General features: G+C 46.4%; 1 protein-coding gene across 1 annotated transcript in view; it reads left to right on the top strand.

Annotated features, from left to right (window-relative positions):
- Positions 1-4,088: 4,088 nt before the first annotated feature.
- Positions 4,089-20,405, top strand: part of nagk (N-acetylglucosamine kinase) — a 32,206-nt gene continuing 15,889 nt past the window's right edge. The window contains exons 1-4 of the mRNA XM_067979765.1: positions 4,089-4,167; positions 5,820-5,904; positions 9,526-9,624; positions 13,454-13,595. Coding sequence (XP_067835866.1) covers positions 4,139-4,167; positions 5,820-5,904; positions 9,526-9,624; positions 13,454-13,595 — 355 coding nt within the window. The 5' untranslated portion in view covers positions 4,089-4,138. The remainder of the gene's footprint in view (positions 4,168-5,819; positions 5,905-9,525; positions 9,625-13,453; positions 13,596-20,405) is intronic.

Here is a 20,405-nt window from a genome sequence, read left to right as displayed (position 1 = left end):
ATCCAGTGCACTCAGCCGTTTCTTGATATCACGTGGAGTGAATCAAATTGGCTGAAGACTGGCTTCTATGATGGTGGGGATATCGGGAGGAGGCCGAGTTGGATTATCCACTCGGCATTTCTGGCTGAAGATGGTTGCAAACACTTCAGTTGGACTTGAACCCATGACCGCCTGACTAGAGGCGAGAGTGCTACCCAGTGAGCCACAGCTGACACCGTGGCTGAGTTCTTCATAGAATCATAGAAAGTTACAGCACAGAAGGAGGCCATTTGGCCCATCACGTCCGTGCCGGCCGAAAAAGAGCTATCTCGCTTAATCTCACTTTCCAGCCCTGTAGGTTACGGCACTTCAAGTGCATATCCAAGTACTTTTTAAATAAGTTGAGGGTTTCTGTCTCTGCCACCCTTTCAGGCAGTGAGTTCCAGACGCCCACCACCCTCTGGGTGAAAAAGTTTCTCCTCCGCCCCCGTCTAATCCTTCTACCAATTACTTTAAATCTATGCCCCTGGTCACTGACCCTCCGCCTAGGGAAATAGGTCCTTCCTGTCCACTCTGTCTAGCCTGTAATAATTTTATACACCTCAATTAAATCTCCTCTGTTCCGAAGAAAACAACCCCATCCTAGCCAATCTTCTAACATCGCTAAAATTCTCCAGCCCTGGCAACATCCTCATAAATCTCCTCTGTACCCTCTCTAGTGCAATCACATCTTTCCAGTAATGTGGTGATCAGAACTGTACGTAGTACTCAAGCTGTGGCCTAACCAATGTTTTATACAGTTCTAGCATAACCTCCCTGTTCTTATATTCTATGCCTCAGATAATAAAGGAAAGTATCGCGTATGCCTTTTTAACCACCTTATCTACCTGTCCTGCTACCTTCAGGGATCTCCACTCCAAGGTCCCTTTGTTCCTCTACACCTCTCAGTATCCTCCCATTTATTGTGTACTCCCTTGCCTTATTTGCCCTCCCCAAATGCATTACTTCACAATTATCTGGATTGAATTCCATTTGCCACTTTTCTGCCCATCTGACCAGTCCATTGATGTCTTCCTGCAGTCTACAGCTTTCCTCCTCACTCTCAACTGCATGGCCAATTTTTGTATCATCTGCAAACTTGTGCAAACTTCTTGATCAAGCCTCCCGCATTCAATTCAAAATCATTAATACGTGCTGCAAAAAGCAAGGGACGTAGTACTGAGCCTTGCGGGACCCCACTGGAAACAGCCTTCCAGTCGCAAAAACACCTGTCAACCATTACCCTTCGCTTCCTGCCACTGAGCCAATTTTGGATCCAACTAGTCACTTTCCCTTGGATCCCATGGGCTTTTACTTTTTTGACCAGTCTGCCATATGGGACCTTGTCAAAAGCCTTGCTAAATTCCATGTGCACTATATCAAATGCGTTGCCCTCATCGACCCTCCTTGTTACCTGCTCAAAGAATTCAATCAAGTTGGTCAGACACGACCTTCCCTTAACAAATCCATGCTGACTGTCCTTGATTAACCCATGCCTTTCTAAATGACGATTTATGCTGTCCCTCAGAATCCATTCCAATAATTTGCCCACCACCGAGGTTAGACTGACTGGCCCATAATTACTCGGTCTATCTTTTTCTCCCTTTTTAAACAACATTAGCAGTCCTCCAATCCTCCAGCACCTCGCCTGTAGCCAGGGAGGATTGGAAAATGATGGTCAGAGCCTCCGCTATTTCCTCCCTTGCTCCTTTTAGCAGCTTGGGATACATTTCATGCGGGCCTGCTGATTTATCTAATTTCAAAGGTGCTAAACCCCTTAATACTTCCTCTCTCACTATGTTTATCCCATCCAATATTTCACACTCCTTCTCCTTAACTACAATCTCTGCATCATCACCCTCTTTTGTGAAGACAGACACAAAGTATTTATTAAGAACCATACCCACATAGGTCTCCAAACATAGGTTACCTTTCTGGTCTAATGCAGAGCAGTAGATCGGCCTTGTCACAAGCCTTGAACTTCTTACTGGCTGAGCAACAGAATGTGAGAGTCTTCTCAGTTTCACAAGATCAGCGTTTAAAGTCACACACCATCCTGACTTGGACATATATTGGACGTTCCTTCATCGTCACTGGGTCAAAATCCTGGAACTCACTCCCTAACAGCACTGTGGGAGAACCTTCACCACACGGACTGCAGCGGTTCAGGAAGGCGGCTCACCACCACCTTCTCAAGGGGCAATTAGTGATGCTGGCCTTGCCAGCGACACCCACGTCCCAAGAATGATTTTGATTGTGGGCAGTTGTTAATATGAGACATGTCACTTCCTCACAGGATGAGAGAGAAAACGACAACAGTCGGTCCAATTGTTCTATTTTGACCAGGACCCATCCACTTGCTGCATGGTGGCTGGGATAACCCTGCCTCTTCTAAAGGGCAACTCGGGACAGGCAATAAATGCCGGCCTTGCCAGCGATGCCCACATCCCCTGAATGAATAAAAGTAAATAGATAGAACTGAGGTAATTCCAGCCCATTAACTCCCTCACATGGTGGGAGATAGAGAGGCCTTGGAAAAGGTTCAGAGGAGGACCATGAGATTAATACCTAGTTTAAGCACCCAGTAAATGAGGCTATGCCAGCATCGGCCATATCCCAAGAATAATTCATTTTAAAAACTGCATGTTGTTGTTGTATTGTGTACATTAATCATCTCCTGTTTGAACATTTCCCATTGTTCATGCATTGTCTTGTTTGCCAACTGTTCTTTGTTTTATCTTCATTAGTTCCCCTTTTTTTCTCATTGAAATTGGCTTGTTCCAGTAACTTTAGGTTGGATTGTTCCTTCTCCTTTTTAGTTTTTGTATCAAATCTAATTGTTATGGTCATTATTTTTTTCATTCTCTCTCGCTCCCCTGTCCCCACGTCTTTGCTATACTTGTCCCTCCTTTTTCATACACTTTCTCCATCTTTCTCTTTCACCCGTCCCCATTTCTCTCCTGCCCTCGTCTCTCGATATTCCTTTCTCTCACTGCCCACCTCTCTCATTCTCTGTCTCTTGGTGTCAGTCTTTCCCTCTTCTGACCCCTATCTCTCACCAGTCTGCCTCCTATCCTCCTCTCTCTCTATCCCTGTGTCTGTCTGTCTCTCCCCCCGTCCTCCTCTCTCTCTCTTTCCCCTGTCCTCCTCTCTCTTTCTTTCTCTCCTATCCCTATATCTCTCCCCTGTCAGGATAAGGGGTCAGCCATTTTAGGACTGAGATGAGGAGAAATTTCTTCACTCAGTTGGCTGTGAATATTTGGAATTCTCTACCCCATAGGGCTATGGATGCTGAGTCCTTGAGTATATTCAAGGCTGAGATCGATAGATTTTTGGACTCTAGGGGAATCATGAGATATGGGGATTGAGTGGGAAAGTGGTGTTGAGTTAGAAGATCAGCCATGATCTTATTGAACGGCAGAGCAGGTTCGAGGGGCCATATGTGCTTATGTTCTGTCTGTCTGTCTCTCCATTCTCCTCTCTCATCTCCTCTCTTGCTGTGTATCTCTCTCCCACCCTCCCGTCTCCCTCTCTCTCTCTCACTCCCGTCTCCTCACTCGCCGTCTGTCTCTCTCCCTGTCTGAAAGATCATAAGAAATAGGAAATTGGGCACATGGCTCCTCGAGCCATTCAATCAGATCATGGCTGATCTTCGCCCTCAAATCCACTTTCCTGCCCGATCCCCACATCCCTTGATTCTCCTAGAGTCCAAAAATCTATCGCTCTCAGTCTTGAATATACTCAACGACTGAGCATCCACAGCCCTCTGGGGTAGAGAATTCTAAAGATTCATAACCAAATTATTATTTGATATTTATTTTGGGTTTATTGGTTTACTGCACATGAACCCTTCTCAAGGGCAATTAGGGATGGGCAATAAATGCCGGCCTCGCCAGCGATGCCCACATCCCGTGAAAGAATTAAAAAAACACACCTCCCCCCTTATAAAAGGGCGACCCAAACACTTACAAAAAATCATTCACAACCCTCTGAGTGAAGAAATTCCTCCCCATCTGACCCTTTGTCCCGCCCCCTCCTTGTCATGTGACCCACGCTGTCACGTGGCTGCTTTTTGTTACTCTCCCCGGTGTCACATGACGGGACTCAGCGCTGGCGGAGAATGAAGGTGCTGTATGGCGGAGTGGAGGGGTGAGTGACCCGGGGGGAGGAGGGGGTGAGTGACCCGGGGGGGAGGAGGGGGTGAGGGGGTGAGTGACCCGGGGGGGAGGAGGGGGTGAGGGGGTGAGTGACCCGGGGGGAGGAGGGGGTGAGTGACCCGGGGGGTGGAGGGGTGAGTGACCCGGGGGGAGGAGGGGGTGAGTGACCCGGGGGGAGGAGGGGGTGAGTGACCCGGGGGGAGGAGGGGGTGAGTGACCCGGGGGGAGGAGGGGGTGAGTGACCCGGGGGGTGGAGGGGTGAGTGACCCGGGGGGGAGGAGGGGGGGAGGAGGGGTGAGTGACCCGGGGGGGGTGCAGGGGTGAGTGACCCGGGGGTGGAGGGGAGCGCTCGGCAACCCGGGGGAGGGATGCTGGATTAGCGCCTATCGGTTCCCCGCACCGAGCGCCCATTCAGCCCTGGTCTCTGGCCGCGTCCGGGCCGGCAGCTCAGTCACTTGCGTGGCGGAGATCCGCGGGAGAGGCGCGAATTAGATAGAGCCGGGACCCGGGAATCCCCCACCGTCCCCGGACTGGGGAATCTCCACCCCAGGACTGGGGTATCTCCATCTCCCCGCATCCCCCCCCCCCCGCCAGGACTGGGGTATCTCCACCCCAGGACTGGGGTATCTCCATCTCCCCGCACCCCCCCCCAGGACTGGGGTATCTCCACCTCTTCCCCCCCCCCCCCCCCAGGACTGGGGTATCTCCACCTCTTCCCCCCCCCCCCCCCCAGGACTGGGGAATCTCCATCTCCCCGCACCCCCCCCCCCCGGCCAGGACTGGGGAATCTCCATCTCCCCGCACCCCCCCCCCCCCCCCCCCCCCCGGCCAGGACTGGGGTATCTCCATCTCCACCCCCCCCCCCCCCCCAAGGACTGGGGTATCTCCTTCCACTCCCCCACCCCCAGGACATGGAATCTCCACCTCCACCACCCTCCCAAGGACAGGGGAATCTCTACCCCTTCCCTCACCCTCTTGGTTTCCCCCCCCTCCTCTTGGATTTGCCCCACACCCCCCTTCCTCCCTCCCTGGTTTCTACCCCCCTCCCTTCCTCCCTCCCTCCCTTCCTCCCTCCCTGGTTTCTACCCCCCTCCCTTCCTCCCTCCCTGGTTTCTACCCCCCTCCCTTCCTCCCTCCCTGGTTTCTACCCCCCTCCCTTCCTCCCTCCCTGGTTTCTACCCCCCTCCCTTCCTCCCTCCCTGGTTTCGCCACCCCTTCCTCCCTCCCTCCCTGCCTCGGTTTTGCCTTCTCTGTCCCTCCTCTTCCCCTCCCTCCTCCCGGGCTGGGCCATCACATCATCACATCCACCACCTGGTCTGTTGTCCAACTGTCTCAGGTTACCTTACTTCCAACCTCAACCGTAGTTGGCGCAGAGCCAGGGAAGGTAATTTTCATCAGCAAATTGCATTTATAGAACACCTCTCGCTCGCATGTCAAAACATCCCAAGGCGGGTTAGAGTGGGAGCAGAGGGCACCAAGCAAAGAAGAAGGTGTTTGAAGGAGAGGGGAGAGATATCAAGTTAGGGAGAGTTCTGGACTACAGGGATATGAAAGCCACCCCATTACTGGAGTGGAAGAACATGGCTCAGTGTCAAATGGTTGGGCTTTTCAAACAGGAGCAAACAATTTTAATTTTGCTCTTAGAGGAGGAACTAGCTCGAACGTGGTGCTGATCACTGAGGATGGGACGATCGTGGCCAAGGCAGAAGGGCCAAACACCAACCACTGGGTAAGGAATAGTTTCTTTGCCAATCAGCAACATAAGAATTGCTAGATGAGAAAAGACCAAGGTCCATCTCGTTCCGCTTCCACCATCCTGGTCGTCACTTGATATAACGATAATGGAATTGTTGACTGATCATGGCAATCGATCTCTATCAATTAGTCTACAACAGATCCCAGACATGACATGAGGTGAGGAAAACCCCCAGTGGTGGAGAGAGCTTTGGGAATCATAGGTCCAAAGTCACCTGTTTCTCCCAAACCTGTTACGCTTATCACGTTACGGCTCAAGTTCCTCATATACTGCTTCCCAAAATATTATTTTCTGAAATAAATCTATCTAATTTACATTTGAAGACTGCTTCCACCATCTCCCCAGGGAGCCTGTTCCATAGATTGACCACTCGCTCGCTGAAATATTGTTTCCGCAGATTAGTTTTGAATTTACCCCCTACTTCGAGTGCAGGCCGTGTCCTCTGGTTCTACTGTTCTGGACAAGCCTGTCGCAGTCTACGTTATCTAGTCCCTTCAGAGTCCTAAAGACAGCATTGACGCCAATTCTCAACCTTCTCTCTTCCAGTGAGAATATGCCCAATTTACGTAATCTTTCCAGTTGACCTGATTGGTGGATGTAAAACAATCTACTTTGTAAAACAGTGTGGGGAATCATTCATTTCATCATGAAATAGTTCCCCCCACCCCCCCAAAAAAAAATGTTTGCCTTTGAATCAAATTTGAATGAAGAGTGACAAGAATGGTGGAGTTGTGTTTGGTTGTATTTTGGTAAACTAAGGCTGGAGATAGTTGGAGATAGACCAGCAAGGAGTGGCTCAGGGATGCCGAGCCTGGATTTTCAAAGCCCCTCGTTATAAGGGTGGAAATATTGAGGGAGCTGAGGAGCTCCTGACTTTGAGGCCCCCAGAGAAGTACAAAAGGATGTGGGCAGGAGGAAGAGCTTGTGGGATGTAGCTTAAGTGGAGGGAGGGAGTAAACAACTTGTATTTACATAAGCACATAAGAAGTAGGAGCAGGAGTGGGCCATCCGGCCCCTTGAGCCTGCTCCACCATTTAATAAGATCATGGCTGATCTTCGACCTTAACTCCACTTTCCCGCCCGATCCCCATCTCCCTTTATTTCCCCTAGAGTCCAAAAATCTATCGATCTCAGTCTTGAATATACTCAACGACTCAGCATCCACAGCCCTCTGGGGTAGAGAATTCCAAATATTCACAACCCTCTGAGTGAAGAAATTCTTCCTCATTTCAGTCTTAAATGTCCGACCCCTTATCCTGAGACTATGTCCCCTAGTTCTAGACTCTCCTGCCAGGGGAAACATCCTCTCAGCATCTACCCTGTCAAGCCCTCTTAGAATCTTGTATGTTTCAATGAGATCACCTCTCATTCTTCTAAACTCCAGAGAGTATTGGCCCATTCTACTCAACCTCTCCTCATAGGACAACCCCCTCATCCCAGGAATCAATCTAGTGAACCTTCACTGCACTGCCTCTAAGGCAAGTATATCCTTCCTTAGATAAGGAGACCAAAACTGTACACAGTACTCCAGGTGAGGTCTGTACAATTGCAGCAATACTTCCTTACTCTTGTGCTCCAACCCCCTTGCAATAAAGGCCAACATGCCATTTGCCTTCCTAATTGCTTGCTGTACCTGCATGTTAAATTTTTGTGTTTCTTGTACCAGGACACCCAAATCCCTCTGAACATCAACATTTAATAGTTTCTCACCATTTAAAAAATATTCTGTTTTTCTATTTTTCCTACCAAAGTGAATTTCCTCACATTATACTCCATCTGCCACCTTCTTGCCCACTCACTTAACCTGTCGATATCCCTTTGCAGACTCTTCGTATCTTCCTCACAGCTTACTTTCCTACCTAGCTTTGTATCGTCAGCAAAACTTGGATACTTTACTCTCGGTCCCTTCATCTAAGTCATTAATATAGATTGTAAATAGCTGAGGCCCCAGCACTGATCCATGCGGCACCCCACTAGTTACAGCCTGCCAACCTGAAAATGACCCATTTATTCCTACTCTGTTTTCTGTCTGTTAACCAATCCTCGATCCATGCTAATATATTACCCTCCAAACCAAGAGCCCTAAACTAGTGTAACAACCTTTTGTGTGGCACTTTATCGAATGCCTTTTGAAAATCCAAGTAGACTACATCCACTGGTTCCATCTTATCTACCCTGCTAGTTACACCCTCAAAAAACTCTAATAGATTTGTCAAACGATTTCCCTTTCATAAAACCATGTTGACTCTGTCTAATCATATTATGATTTTCTAAGTGCCCTCTTACTATATCCTTAATATTAGATTCTAACATTTTCCTTACTACTGATTTTGGGCTAACTGGCCTATAGTTCCCTGTTTTCTCTCTCCCTCCTTTCTTGAATAGTGGGGTTACATTTGCTACCTTCCAATCCGCGGGGACCGTTCTAGAATCTAGGGAAGTCTGGAAGATCACAACCAATGCCTCCACTATCTCTGCAATCACCTCTTTTAAAACCCATGGATGTAGGCCATCAGGTCCAGGGGATTTGTCGGCTTTTAGTCCCGCTAATTTTTCGAATACTTTTTCTTTACTAATCTTAATTACTTTAAGTTCCTCTCATTAGACCCTTGGTATATTCGATATGGCGCATTTAACAAACCCAGGATGTCTCAAAATACTTCCCAGCCAATGAAGTACTTTTTGAACTGTAGTCACTGGTGTAATGCAGGGAAATGCAGCAGCCCAATTGCATTCAGCAAGGTCCCACAAGCTGCAATGAGATAAATGACAAGATATCCTAGGCTGACACTCGCAGTGCAGTACCGAGGGAGTGCTGCACTGTCGGCGGTTCCGTCTTTCGGATGAGACGTTAAACCGAGGCCCCCTCGTCCCTCTCTGGTGAATGTAAGAGATCTCGTTGCACTACTTTGAAAAAGGACAGGAGTGTTCTCCCCGGTGTCCTGGTCACTATTTATCCCTCAACCAACATCACTAAAAACAGATGATCTGATCTTTTATCTCATTGCTATTTGTGGGACCTTGCTGTGCACAAATTGGCTGCTGCATTTTCTGCGTTACAACAGCGACCAAGCTTCAAAAATATGTCATTGGCTGTAAAGTGCTTTACGATATCCTGAGGTCGTGAAAGGCTCTTTAGAAATGCAAGTTCCTTTCCCTCATGACCACCTAGCTGAGTTCCAGGTGTTTTGAGCTCAAGTCCCTGTGAAATCCACTTTGGGTGGTGGGGAGAGAATCTAGATCTGGTTCTGTTATGATGCTCCCCGTTGCTGAAAACTCCATTGGTGCTCACTGTATAGATTAACACAAGGCCAATGACTGGTCGGATAAGGTTTACCACAGAGCTTCTGTCACCCAGCATGAGTTGGGGGGAAGGGAGGCATTTGATTTGAGATCCACTCTGAATGCTTGCTATGTGTGGTAAGGTTTGCCTGTTGTTTTTCTTCCGAGGAGCCTTGGGTGGGTGGTTTCGGTGGGTGGTTTGGTGGGGTGGGGTGGGTGGTTGGTTTGGATGGATGGTTTGGATGTAAGGGTGGGTGATGTGCCATGTGGTGATTTGGCTGGACTTTAGTCTTTGTGTTTAACCCTCCACAGCTGGTTGGGGTGGACAGATGTTTGGCAGCCATCAATCAAATGGTCCAGGAAGCCAAGAAGAAAGCCCAGAGTGATCCGAAAATTCCGCTTAAAGCCTTGGTAGGTAAATATATATAAAAAGTTCAATATATAAGAAGTTCAATAGAAAAGCGAATAGTTCCAGAGGACTGGCGGACAGCTAATGTTATTCCTACATTTAGAAAGGGAGATAGAACAAGTCCAGGGAACGATAGGCGGCTTAATGTCGGTGGTAGGGAAGATAATGGAATCTTTACTCAAAAATGTAATACAAAAACATCTAGAAACCAGAAATATAATAAAGAATAGTCAGCATGAATTTCAAAAGGGAAGTTCATGTTTGACCGACCTTACTAATTCTTTGAAGAAGTAACAGGGTAGACGAGGGTAATGTAGTAGATGTAATATATTTGGATTTTCAGAAGGCCTTCGATAAGGTACCGCATAGACTCATGACTAAGCTCAGAGCATGTGGAGTCGGGGACAAGTAGCAGAATGCAAGCTGGCTACAAAATAGAAAACAGAGAGAAGGGGTTAAGGTAGCTACTCAGACTGGCAAAAGATGGGCACAAGAATCTGTGCTGGGGCCACTGTTCACCATTTACATAAATCATTCGGACTTGGGAATCAGAGTTAATATATAGAGCTCAATCCTGCTTTTCTACTCAGGAGATCAATACTGGACAGAATAGAAAAAATAAACTGTTGTCTGATGGGTGTTCTCTCTCTCTCTCCCCACCCTAGTCTCCGAGTGTGTGTGTGTGTGTGTTTTGTCGATACTACAATGGTCAGCGTTACTCTGAACCTTCTCCTCTCTCGTTCCTCCTAAGCTGCAAATTTCACTCTTTCCCTTCTCTCTGTTCTTGTTGTGTGTTGAAATCAGGGTACAGTCTGCTGCTCCAAGCTGTAGGAAGCCTCACCTCCCCCAGACTTCCCTTCCTCTTACAATCTGCAGGCTTGTGAACCCAATCTTGAGCAGTAACGATGAATCAGTACTGGTTAGGCCACGGGTAGAGTGCTGCGTTGGCCCGTTGTGGAGAGGAAATTAAATCCTTAGAGGGCGTACAGCTTAGATTCATCAGGATGGTACCAGAAATAGGGAAACTACAGTTGAGAAGACATTGGGACTACTTCCTCTGGAGCAATGCTTTATTTTTTTTTTATATATATATTTTCAGCTTTGACTTACATTTGCCTTTGATTGTGTAATTGCTGTGCCCTTGGGACTTTCCTGATAATCCTGTGTGGCGTCTGAGCTTTTGCTACTTGGAGAGATTGGTCCAAACTGCGAGAGCCTAATTGGAGTTCAGACTGAAATAAGGTGGGGAGAGAGAGAGAGAGAGAGAGAGAGAGAGAGATAGGGAGTGAAATGCAAACCAGCTGTTTGGGGAAATGGTAAAGGAGGGGTGGTGTGAGGGTCTCCGTCCGCCTGCGCTGGTCATGATTTCATCTAGGCCTCGGCTCCTGTTATCGTTAGGAAGTAATCACTGGGCACCTTATGGGAAGGAAGGGGAATAAAAAAAAAAACTAGAAAGCACGACTGCATTCACTGTCCGTTCAGGAGCTTCGTGTTTGGGATCTGTGGTCACCTGTTTGAGGACCTTCGGGTTGTGATTTGTGGCAATCTACCTTTTGAGCAGGATGACCTGCCCATTCGAAGACCTCCGGGGAAAGGGGCTGCTCTGCTTTGGAGGTCTTGACTGAAGCCTACAACGTACTTGGCAGGGCGGTCTAAAGGGAGGGTCCTGTGATGGGCTTGCTCGGAGGCCTCAAGGGTAGGAAACCTGCCTTCCTTACCCGGCCTGGGCCAATATGTGACTTCAGGTCCCTCATCAACGTTGTTGACTCTTAACCGCCCTCTGAAGTGGCTTAGCGAGCCACTCCGTTGTATCAAAACCGCTCCAAGGAATAACGATTGCAGTGGTTCAAGAAGAAGGCCCATCGCCACCTTCTCAGGGCAACTAGGGATGGGCAATAAATGCCGGCCTCGCCAGCAACGTCCACATCCCGAGAATGAACATAGAACCATGGAATGATACAGCACAGAAGGAGGCCATTCAGCCCATCATGCCTGTGCCGGCTCTTCGAAAGAGCTGTCCAATTAGTCCCATTCCCTGCCCTTTCCCCATAGCCCTGCAAATTTTCCCCTTCAAGTATTTATCCAATTCCCTTTTGAAAGTTACTATCGAATCTGCTTCCACCGCCCTTTCAGGCAGTGCATTCCAGATCGTAGCAACTCGCTGCATAATAAAAATGTCTCCTCATCTCACCCCTGGTTCTTTTGCCAATTACCTTAAATCTGTGCGCTCTGGTTACCGACCCTCCTGCCAGTGGAAACTGTTTCTCCTTATTCACTCTATCAAAACCCTTCATGATTTTGAACACCTCTATCAAATCTCCCCATAACCTTCTCCGCTCTGAAGAGAAGAATCCCAGATTCTCTGGCCTCTCCACGTAACAAGTCCTGCATCCCTAGTATCATTCTGGTAAATCTCTGCACCCTTTCCAGGGCCTTGACGTCCTTCCTAAAGTGTGGTGCCCAGAATTGAATATTTTTTTTTAAAAAGAGACACAAAATGCATGAGTGATTTTCTGTTATTTGTAAGAGGAAGGAGGGCAATAGAATTAAAATGAACTTCCCGAGTGAAAAATAAATCACTGTTTCAATGTTTAGACGGCGGTGAAATTGTAATCCTAGATATTTTTGTACTTGACAGCATGAATGCTACAAGAAACAAATTGGTTCAGTCCCTATAGAGAGAAGGGATTTGAGGGATACTGAGAGGAGATGGATAGGTGGGGTTGAAGCCATACAAATTTAAAGAGGGAATGGGCTGTTGGCCTGAATGTTTTTTTTTCTTTCTGCTCTTAAAAAGACTTGGGTACCTTTCACTCCGCTTGTTTAGTTTCTGTGCTTTGGACATTTAATTCGCAAGCTCCTGCAAGGGACACAGAATGGTGTAAGGAGAGGGTTAATCAGACTGTCCTGAAGCCTGCTAATGTTACACTGCAATTGATTTATTTTCATATTGTTGTAATAGTAACCTTTAGCCTCTGCCTGCTGACCGTGGAAGTCAGTTGGGCTATTGAGCGGGGGAGCGGGACCAACCGGGATAGCCCTTGCAAAGAGCTGGCACGGGCGCGATGGGCCGAATGGCAGCCTTTTGTGCTGTAACCGTTCTATGATTTTCAATGTTTTGAACCTTATTGATTTGAGGAGTAAATTATAATTAGGAATCCCTCTATTCGACAGCCGAGCCCGGCCCTGTCCTCACCAGCGCACCTTCCAGAAGGGGGGGGGGGGGGGTCGCAGGATAGCGGTCAAGGGCAGATTGTTCTACCTTTCCCCGATCCAGAGCTCTGAACCAGTCGTGGCACCTCGATCATAAATGCGATCCTCTAACTCGGCACGGACTGGGGGGAATGAATGTGCCGCCTACTTTCCACATCCGCCTGGATCAGTGGCTCCCAGGGTTCAGTTGCCAACTGTGGTTGGATGTATTCCTGGAGGTTTCATCACATGACCTCCTGCCCTCTAACCAACTCCCCCCGCCCCCCCCCCCCCGAATTGGTCGCAGCGCACTGTCTTCCCAGTCAGTCGGAAAGCAAACAGACTCTTAGTTACCTGATTAGATGATTCTTAACTCCCAGTCAATCTCGTTCTCCTCCCCTCCTTACCCCCCCCCCCACCCGATCCCCACCATCCAAAATTTTTTATAACTGATACACTGAAGTGATCAAAGTAAATTTAAAAAACTCTTCATTCTTGAAGCCCCTAATGATTTTTCTCTCCGGAGTTGCTCACAGCAGTGTCCAGGAGATTAATCTTTAATTCCTGGAGACTCCAAGGCAATCCAGGAGAGATTTATTTCGGGCGCTCCTGTAATATCCGCGTTTGCTCCATTCTCAGGGAATGTCCCTGAGCGGCGGGGAACAGGAGGAAGCTATCTGCAAACTGGTTCAACAGCTGAGGAAAAAGTACCCAAACCTGAGCGAGAGCTACTACGTCACCACAGACGCAATAGGAGGAATAGCGACTGCCACTGACACGGGTAAGGGTTAATAGAGCCCGGTTTATCTTTCATTCTTTTTTTAAAAATTATGAATTTATACGCCGGGGAATGGAGTGCTTTCTGTTTCACCCGGTGGATGCAGAGTAGGTGCCAGGCTGTGGCTCAGTCAGTCGCGCACTCGCCTCTGAGTCAGAAGGTCGTGGGTTCAAGTCCCACTCCAGAGATTTGAGCACACAATCCAGGCTGACGCTCCCAGTGCGGTACTGAGGGAGCGCTGCACTGTCGGAGGTGCCGCCTTTCGGATGAGACATTAAACCGAGGCCGTGGCCGTAAAAGATCCCACGGCACTATTTGAAGAAGAGCAGGGGAGTTCTCCCCTGTGTCCTGGCCAATATTTATCCCTCAACCGACATTGCTAAAAAAGCTTATCTGGTCATTATCCGCAAATTGGCTGCCGCGTTTCCTACATTACAACAGTGACTACATTTCAAAAAGTACTTAATTGGCTGTAAAGCGCTTTGGGATATGCGGAGGTCGTGAAAGGCGCTATAGAAATGTAAGTCTTTCTTCTGTTTTTAAAGCTCTCTCTCTCTCTCTGCCCTGTCAATGTGACTCAACACCAAAGTGTGTCCCTAAGGTGACTTTTTCAGTTCCCGCACCCTAAAGCTTCCCTGAGGGAATCTTTGCTAAATTAGGCACAGTTTTTTTTTGGCTGGGAACTGGATTGCGACTCCTGAATGGGAGTAGGCTCGGTGCTGTGGAAGAGCAGAGGGATTAGGGAGGGACAGCTTCACAGGACAATAAATAGGAGGATACTGAGCGATGTAGAGGGACCTTGGAGTGCATGTGCACAGATCCCTGAAGGTAGCAGGACAGGTAGATAAGGTGGTTAAAAAGGCATACGGGATACTTTCCTTTATTAGCCGAGGCATAGAATATAAGAGCAGGGAGGTTATGCTAGAACTGTATAAAACATTGGTTAGGCCACAGCTTGAGTACTGCGCATAGTTTTAGTCATCACATTACAGGAAAGGTGTAATTGCACTAGAGAGGGTACAGGGAGATTTATGAGGATGTTGCCAGGGCTGGAGAATTTTAATTGAGGAAAGATTGGATAGGCTGGGGTTGTTTTCTTTGGAATAGAGGAGACTGAGGGGAGATTTAATTGAGGTGTATAAAATTGAGGGGCCTAGATAGAGTGAATAGGAGGGACCTATTTCCCTTAGCAGAGAGGTCAATAACCAGGGGACATAGATTAAAGTGATTGGTAGAAGGATTAGAAGGGAGTTGAGAAATCTTTTCACCCAGAGGTTGGTGGGGGTCTGGAGCTCACCGACTGAAAGAGTGGTAGAGGCAGAAACCCTCATCGCATTTAAAAACTACTTGGATATGCACCTGAAGTGCCGTAACCTACAGAGCTATGGACCAAGAGCTGGAAAGTGGAATTAAGCTGGATAGTTCTTTTTTGGCTGGCACAGACACGATGGGCTGAATGGCCTCCTTCTGTGCCATAAATCCTATGATTCTGTTCTATGATTACAGGTAGCACCTCTGGTTGATGAGGCTGTGAGAAAAGCTAATGGAATTCTAGGGTTTAACACACGAAGTAAAGAATATTAGAGCCGAGAGCGTGTATGAAATCTTAAGACCTCAGTTAGACTACTATGTACAGTATTGGGCTCCACACTATAGGGAGGATATTGAGCTTTGAGAGGGTACAACACAGATTCACTAGGATACTGCCTGGTAGGAATTTGTAAAGGGTAGTTCATGCCTGATGAACCTGATTGAATTTTTTGAAGAGGTGACTAATGTAGTGGACAGGGAAATGTCCATGGATGTTGTTTATATGGATTTCCAGAAGGCATTCGATAAATTCCTTCATAAGAGACTGTTAGCTAAAGTTGAAGCTCATGGAATTGAGGGCAAATTATTGACCTGGTTAGGAAATTGGCTGAACGGCAGGAGACAGAGAGTAGGGATAATGGGAAGGTACTCATAAGCAGGATGTGACTAGTGGTGTCCCACAGAGATCTGTGTTGGGGCCTCAACTATTCACTGTATTTATTAATGACTTAGAAGGGGGCCACATCTCCAAGTTTGCTGATGACACAAAGATAGTGTAGATGGAAGCATAAAATTACAAGATATTAATAGATTAATTGAATGGGCAAAACTGTGGCAAATGGATTTCAATGTAGGCAAATGTGAGGTCATCCACTTTGGAGCTAAAAAAGGATAGATTAGAGTACTTTCTAAATGGTGAAAAGCTTGAAACATTGGCGGTCCAAAGAGACATCAGTCTATCCACGTAACTGAAGTCCTTCATCCCTGGAACCATTCTAGTAAATCTTTTCTGCAACCTCTCTAAGGCATTCACATCCTTCCTAAAGTGCGGTGCCCAGAATTGGACACATTACTGTGTTCAGTTCTGGGCACTGCACATTAGGAAGGATATATTGGCCCTGGTAGGGAGTGCAGTGTAGATTTACTAGAATGATACCTGGACTCCAAGAGTTAAATTATGAGGAGAGATTACAATTGTATTCCCTGGAATTTAGAAGATTAAGGGGTGATTAGTTTGAAGTTTTCAAGATATTAAGGGGAACTGATAGGGTAGATAGAGAGAAACTATTTCCGCTGGTTGGGGAGTCTAGGCCTAGAGGACAGAGTCTAAAAATTAGAGCCAGGACTTTCAGGAGTGAAGTTAGGAAACACTTCTACACGCAAAGGGTGGTAGAAGTTTGGAAAACTCTTACGCAAATGACAGTTGATGCCACCTCAATTGTTAATTTTAAATCTGAGATTGATAGATTTTTGTTAGCCCCATATCCTTTAATACCTTTGGTTAAGGCGGGTATATGGAGTTCGGTCACAAATCAGCCACAATCACATTGAATGGCAGAAAGGCCATACGGTCTACTGCTGTTCCTATGAATGAGGAAATACAAAGAATGACTTAGAAAAATTGGACCTTTTTTCATTAGAGCGCAGATTACAGGGCGATGTGTTTAAAATTATGAAAGGATGGGACAGGGTAGATCGAAGGAGACTGATTCCAGTGGTTGAAGGATCAGGAACGAGGGGCCAGAGATACAAGATTCAATGTAAGAAATTTAGAACAGAGGGCAGAAGAAACTTCTTCACAGAGAGTTGTGACGCTGTGGAATTCACTTCCATGGTTAGTGGTTGAGGCAGAAACTATGTTCTTGGTTTGATTGGAGAGGTGGATGAAGGAAAAGGGGTTGAAGGGATATGGGAACATGGCGGGTAAATATGATTAGGACTATTTGCTCACGTGGAGGGTAAACGCCGACACAGACTGGTTGGGCTGAGTGGCCTGGTGCTGTGTTGTATCTACTGTGCATTTTTATGTCGGACCCTTAGTGAACACACAGTTCATTCCATCAGTTTTGACTGGATTTGATCCAGGTCCCAGAGTGTTTAACCCACTGCATCATCCAGTCACCAAGCAGCACCAGTCTAAAAGCAGCATCATTTTTATGCAAAAGAAAATGTGTTTGGCAAATCATACCTTCCCCCTCCTCCCTGTTTATTTACAAAGGCACAATGAGCTGATGTAACTTTGAGTGGTATCATTGTATCTGTGGCTTGTCTATTAATTAAATCTCGATGTGGGTGCCGCTGGCAAGGCCCATCCCTAGTTGCCCCTTGAGAGGTTGGTGGGCTGCCATCTTCTTGAACCACTGGTGGCGGTTTAATACAACTGAGTGGCAGTTAAGAATCAAACACATTGGTGTGCGACTGGAGTCACATAGAGGCCCAGACTGGGTAAGGACGGCAGGTTTCCTTCCCTAGAGGACATTCGTGAACTAGTTGGGTTTTCTTTATGACAATCTGACAGCTTCACGGTCACTTTTACTGATATCAGCTTTTTATTTCCAGATTTTTGTTAAACTGAATTCAAATTCTCAAACTGCCATGGTGGGATTTGAACTCACATTTTCTTGGATTATTAAGTCAGGCCAGGCCTCTTGGATTACTAGTCCAGTAACACCACGCTATCCTACCCTATTTGTCCATCCAGATTGTTAGGAGCCTCTTCCCAAGCATGGGCCAAAGCTGCCCCAAACCAGATGTTTGGGACGGTGGGTGGTGCTCGAGCCAGGCCAGGTTGCACAGTCAGACCGCTCCCTGGTGTGTCTCCAACACGCCCCACCTGGAATTCCTGGAATGTATACGAGATGGTTTTCTAGATCTGTATATTGAGGAACCAACTATTGTGCAATGAGAAGGGGTTAATTAATAATCTTGTTGTAAAGGAGCCCTTAGGGAAGAGTGACCATAATATGATAGACTTCTTCATTAAGTTTGAAAGTGATGTAGTTCAATCCGAAACTAGGGTCTTAAATCTAAACAAAGGAAACTACGAAGGTATGAGGTGCAAGTTGGCTGTGGTTGATTGGGGAACTACATTAAAAGGTGTGATAGACAGGCAATGGCTAGCATTTAAAGAATTGATACATAATTTGCAACAAATATATATTCCTTTTAAGGCACAAAAACCCAACAGGAAAAGTGGTCCAACCGTGGCTAACAAGAGAAATTAAAGATAGTATTAAATCAAAAGAAGAGGCAAATAAAGTTACCAGAAAAAGCAGTAAGCCTGAGAATTGGGAGCATTTTAGAATTCAGCAAAGGAGGACCAAGAAATTGATAAAGGGAAAATAGAATGAGAGTAAACTAGCGAGAAACATAAATACGGACTGTAAAAGCTTCTATAGGTATGTGAAACGGAAAAGACAGGTGAAGGCAAATGTGGGTCCCTTACAGACAGAGCAGGAGAATTTATAATGGGGAATAAGGAAATGGCAGAGAAATTAAACAAATACTTTGTGTCTGTCTTCAAGGAAGAATACATGAAAATCCTCCCTGAAATTCGAGAGAACCAAGGGTCTGGCGAGAATAAGGAACTGAAAGAAATTAGTATCAGCAAAAAAAAAAGCACTAGAGAAATTAATGGGACTGAAAGTTGATAAATCCCAAGGACCTGATGATCTACATCCCAGGGTTTTGAAAGAGGTGGCTATAGAGATAGTGGATGCATTGGTTGTCATCTTCCAAAATTCTATAGATTCTGGAATGGTTCCTGCAGATTGGAGGGTAGCAAATGTAACCCCACTATTTAAGAAAGGAGGGAGAGAGAAAACAGGGAACTACAGACCTGTTAGCCTGACATCAGTAGTAGGGAAAATGCTAGAATCTATTATAAAGGATGTGATAACAGGACACTTAGAAAATAATGATAGGATTTGGTAGAGTCAACATGGATTTATTAAAGGGAAATCATGTTTGACAAACCTATTGGAGTTCTTTGAGGATGTAACGAGTAGAATAGATAAGGGGGAACCAGTGGATGTGGTGTATTTGGATTTTCAGAAGGCTTTCGATAAAGTCCCACACAGGAGGTTGGTGAACAAAGTTAGAGCACATTGAATTGGGGGTAATATACTGGCATGGATTGAGGATTGGTTAACAGACAGAAAACAGAGTAGGAATAAAGGGGTCTTTTTCAGGTTGGCAGACTGTGACTAGTGGGGTACTGCAGGGATCGGTGCTTGGGCCCCAGCTGTTCATAATCTATATCAATGATTTGGATGAGGGGACCAAATGTAATATTTCCAAGTTTGCTGATGACACAAAACTAGGTGGGAATGTGAGTTGTGAGGAGGATGCAAAGAGGCTTCAAGGGGATATAGACAGGCTAAGTGAGTGGGCAAGAACATGGCAGATGGAATATAATGTGGAAAAATGTGAAGTTATCCACTTTGGTAGAAAAAATAGAAATGTAGAGTATTTTTTAAATGGTGAGAGATTGGGAAATATTGATGTTCAAAGGGACCTGGGTGTCCTTGTACATGAGTCACTGAAAGCTAACATGCAGGTGCAGCAAGCAATTAGGAAGGTAAACGGTATGTTGGCCTTTATTACAAGAGGACTTGAGTACAGGAGTAAAGATGTCTCATTGCAATTATATAGGGCCTTGGTGAGACTGCACCTGGAGTATTGGAGATGAGGGCTGTGCAGTAGACGTGGTCTACATGGACTTTAGCAAAGCCTTTGACAAGGTACCGCATGGTAGGTTGTTACATAAGGTTAAATCTCACGGGATCCAAGGTGAGGTAGCCAATTGGATACAAAATTGGATTGACGGCAGAAGACAGAGGGTGGTTGTAGAGGGTTGTGTTTCAAACTGGAGGCCTGTGTCCAGCGGTGTGCCTCAGGGATCGGTGCTGGGTCCGCTGTTATTTGTTATTTATATTAATGATTTGGATGAGAATTTAGGAGGCATGGTTAGTAAGTTTGCAGATGACACCAAGATTGGTGGCATTGTGGACAGTGAAGAAGGTTATCTAGGATTGCAACGGGATCTTGATAAATTGGGCCAGTGGGCCGATGAATGGCAGATGGAGTTTAATTTAGATAAATGTGAGGTGATGCATTTTGGTAGATCAAATCGGGCCAGGACCTACTCCGTTAATGGCAGGGCGTTGGGGAGAGTTATAGAACAAAGAGATCTAGGAGTACAGGTTCATAGCTCCTTGAAAGTGGAGTCACAGGTAGATAGGGTGGTGAAGAAGGCATTCAGCATGCTTGGTTTCATTGGTCAGAACATTGAATACAGGAGTTGGGATGTCTTGTTGAAGTTGTACAAGATATTAGTAAGGCCACACTTGGAATACTGTGTACAGTTCTGGTCACCCTATTATAGAAAGGATATTATTAAACTAGAAAGAGTGCAGAAAAGATTTACTAGGATGCTACCGGGACTTGATGGTTTGACTTACAGGGAGAGGTTGGATAGACTGAGACTTTTTTCCCTGGAGA

Source organism: Heptranchias perlo, chromosome 1 (genome assembly GCF_035084215.1).
Source record: "Heptranchias perlo isolate sHepPer1 chromosome 1, sHepPer1.hap1, whole genome shotgun sequence".
Taxonomy (NCBI): Eukaryota; Metazoa; Chordata; class Chondrichthyes; order Hexanchiformes; family Hexanchidae; genus Heptranchias; species Heptranchias perlo.
The sequence above is the reverse complement of the archived record's forward strand: the minus strand, read 5'-3'. Positions and strand labels throughout refer to the sequence as shown.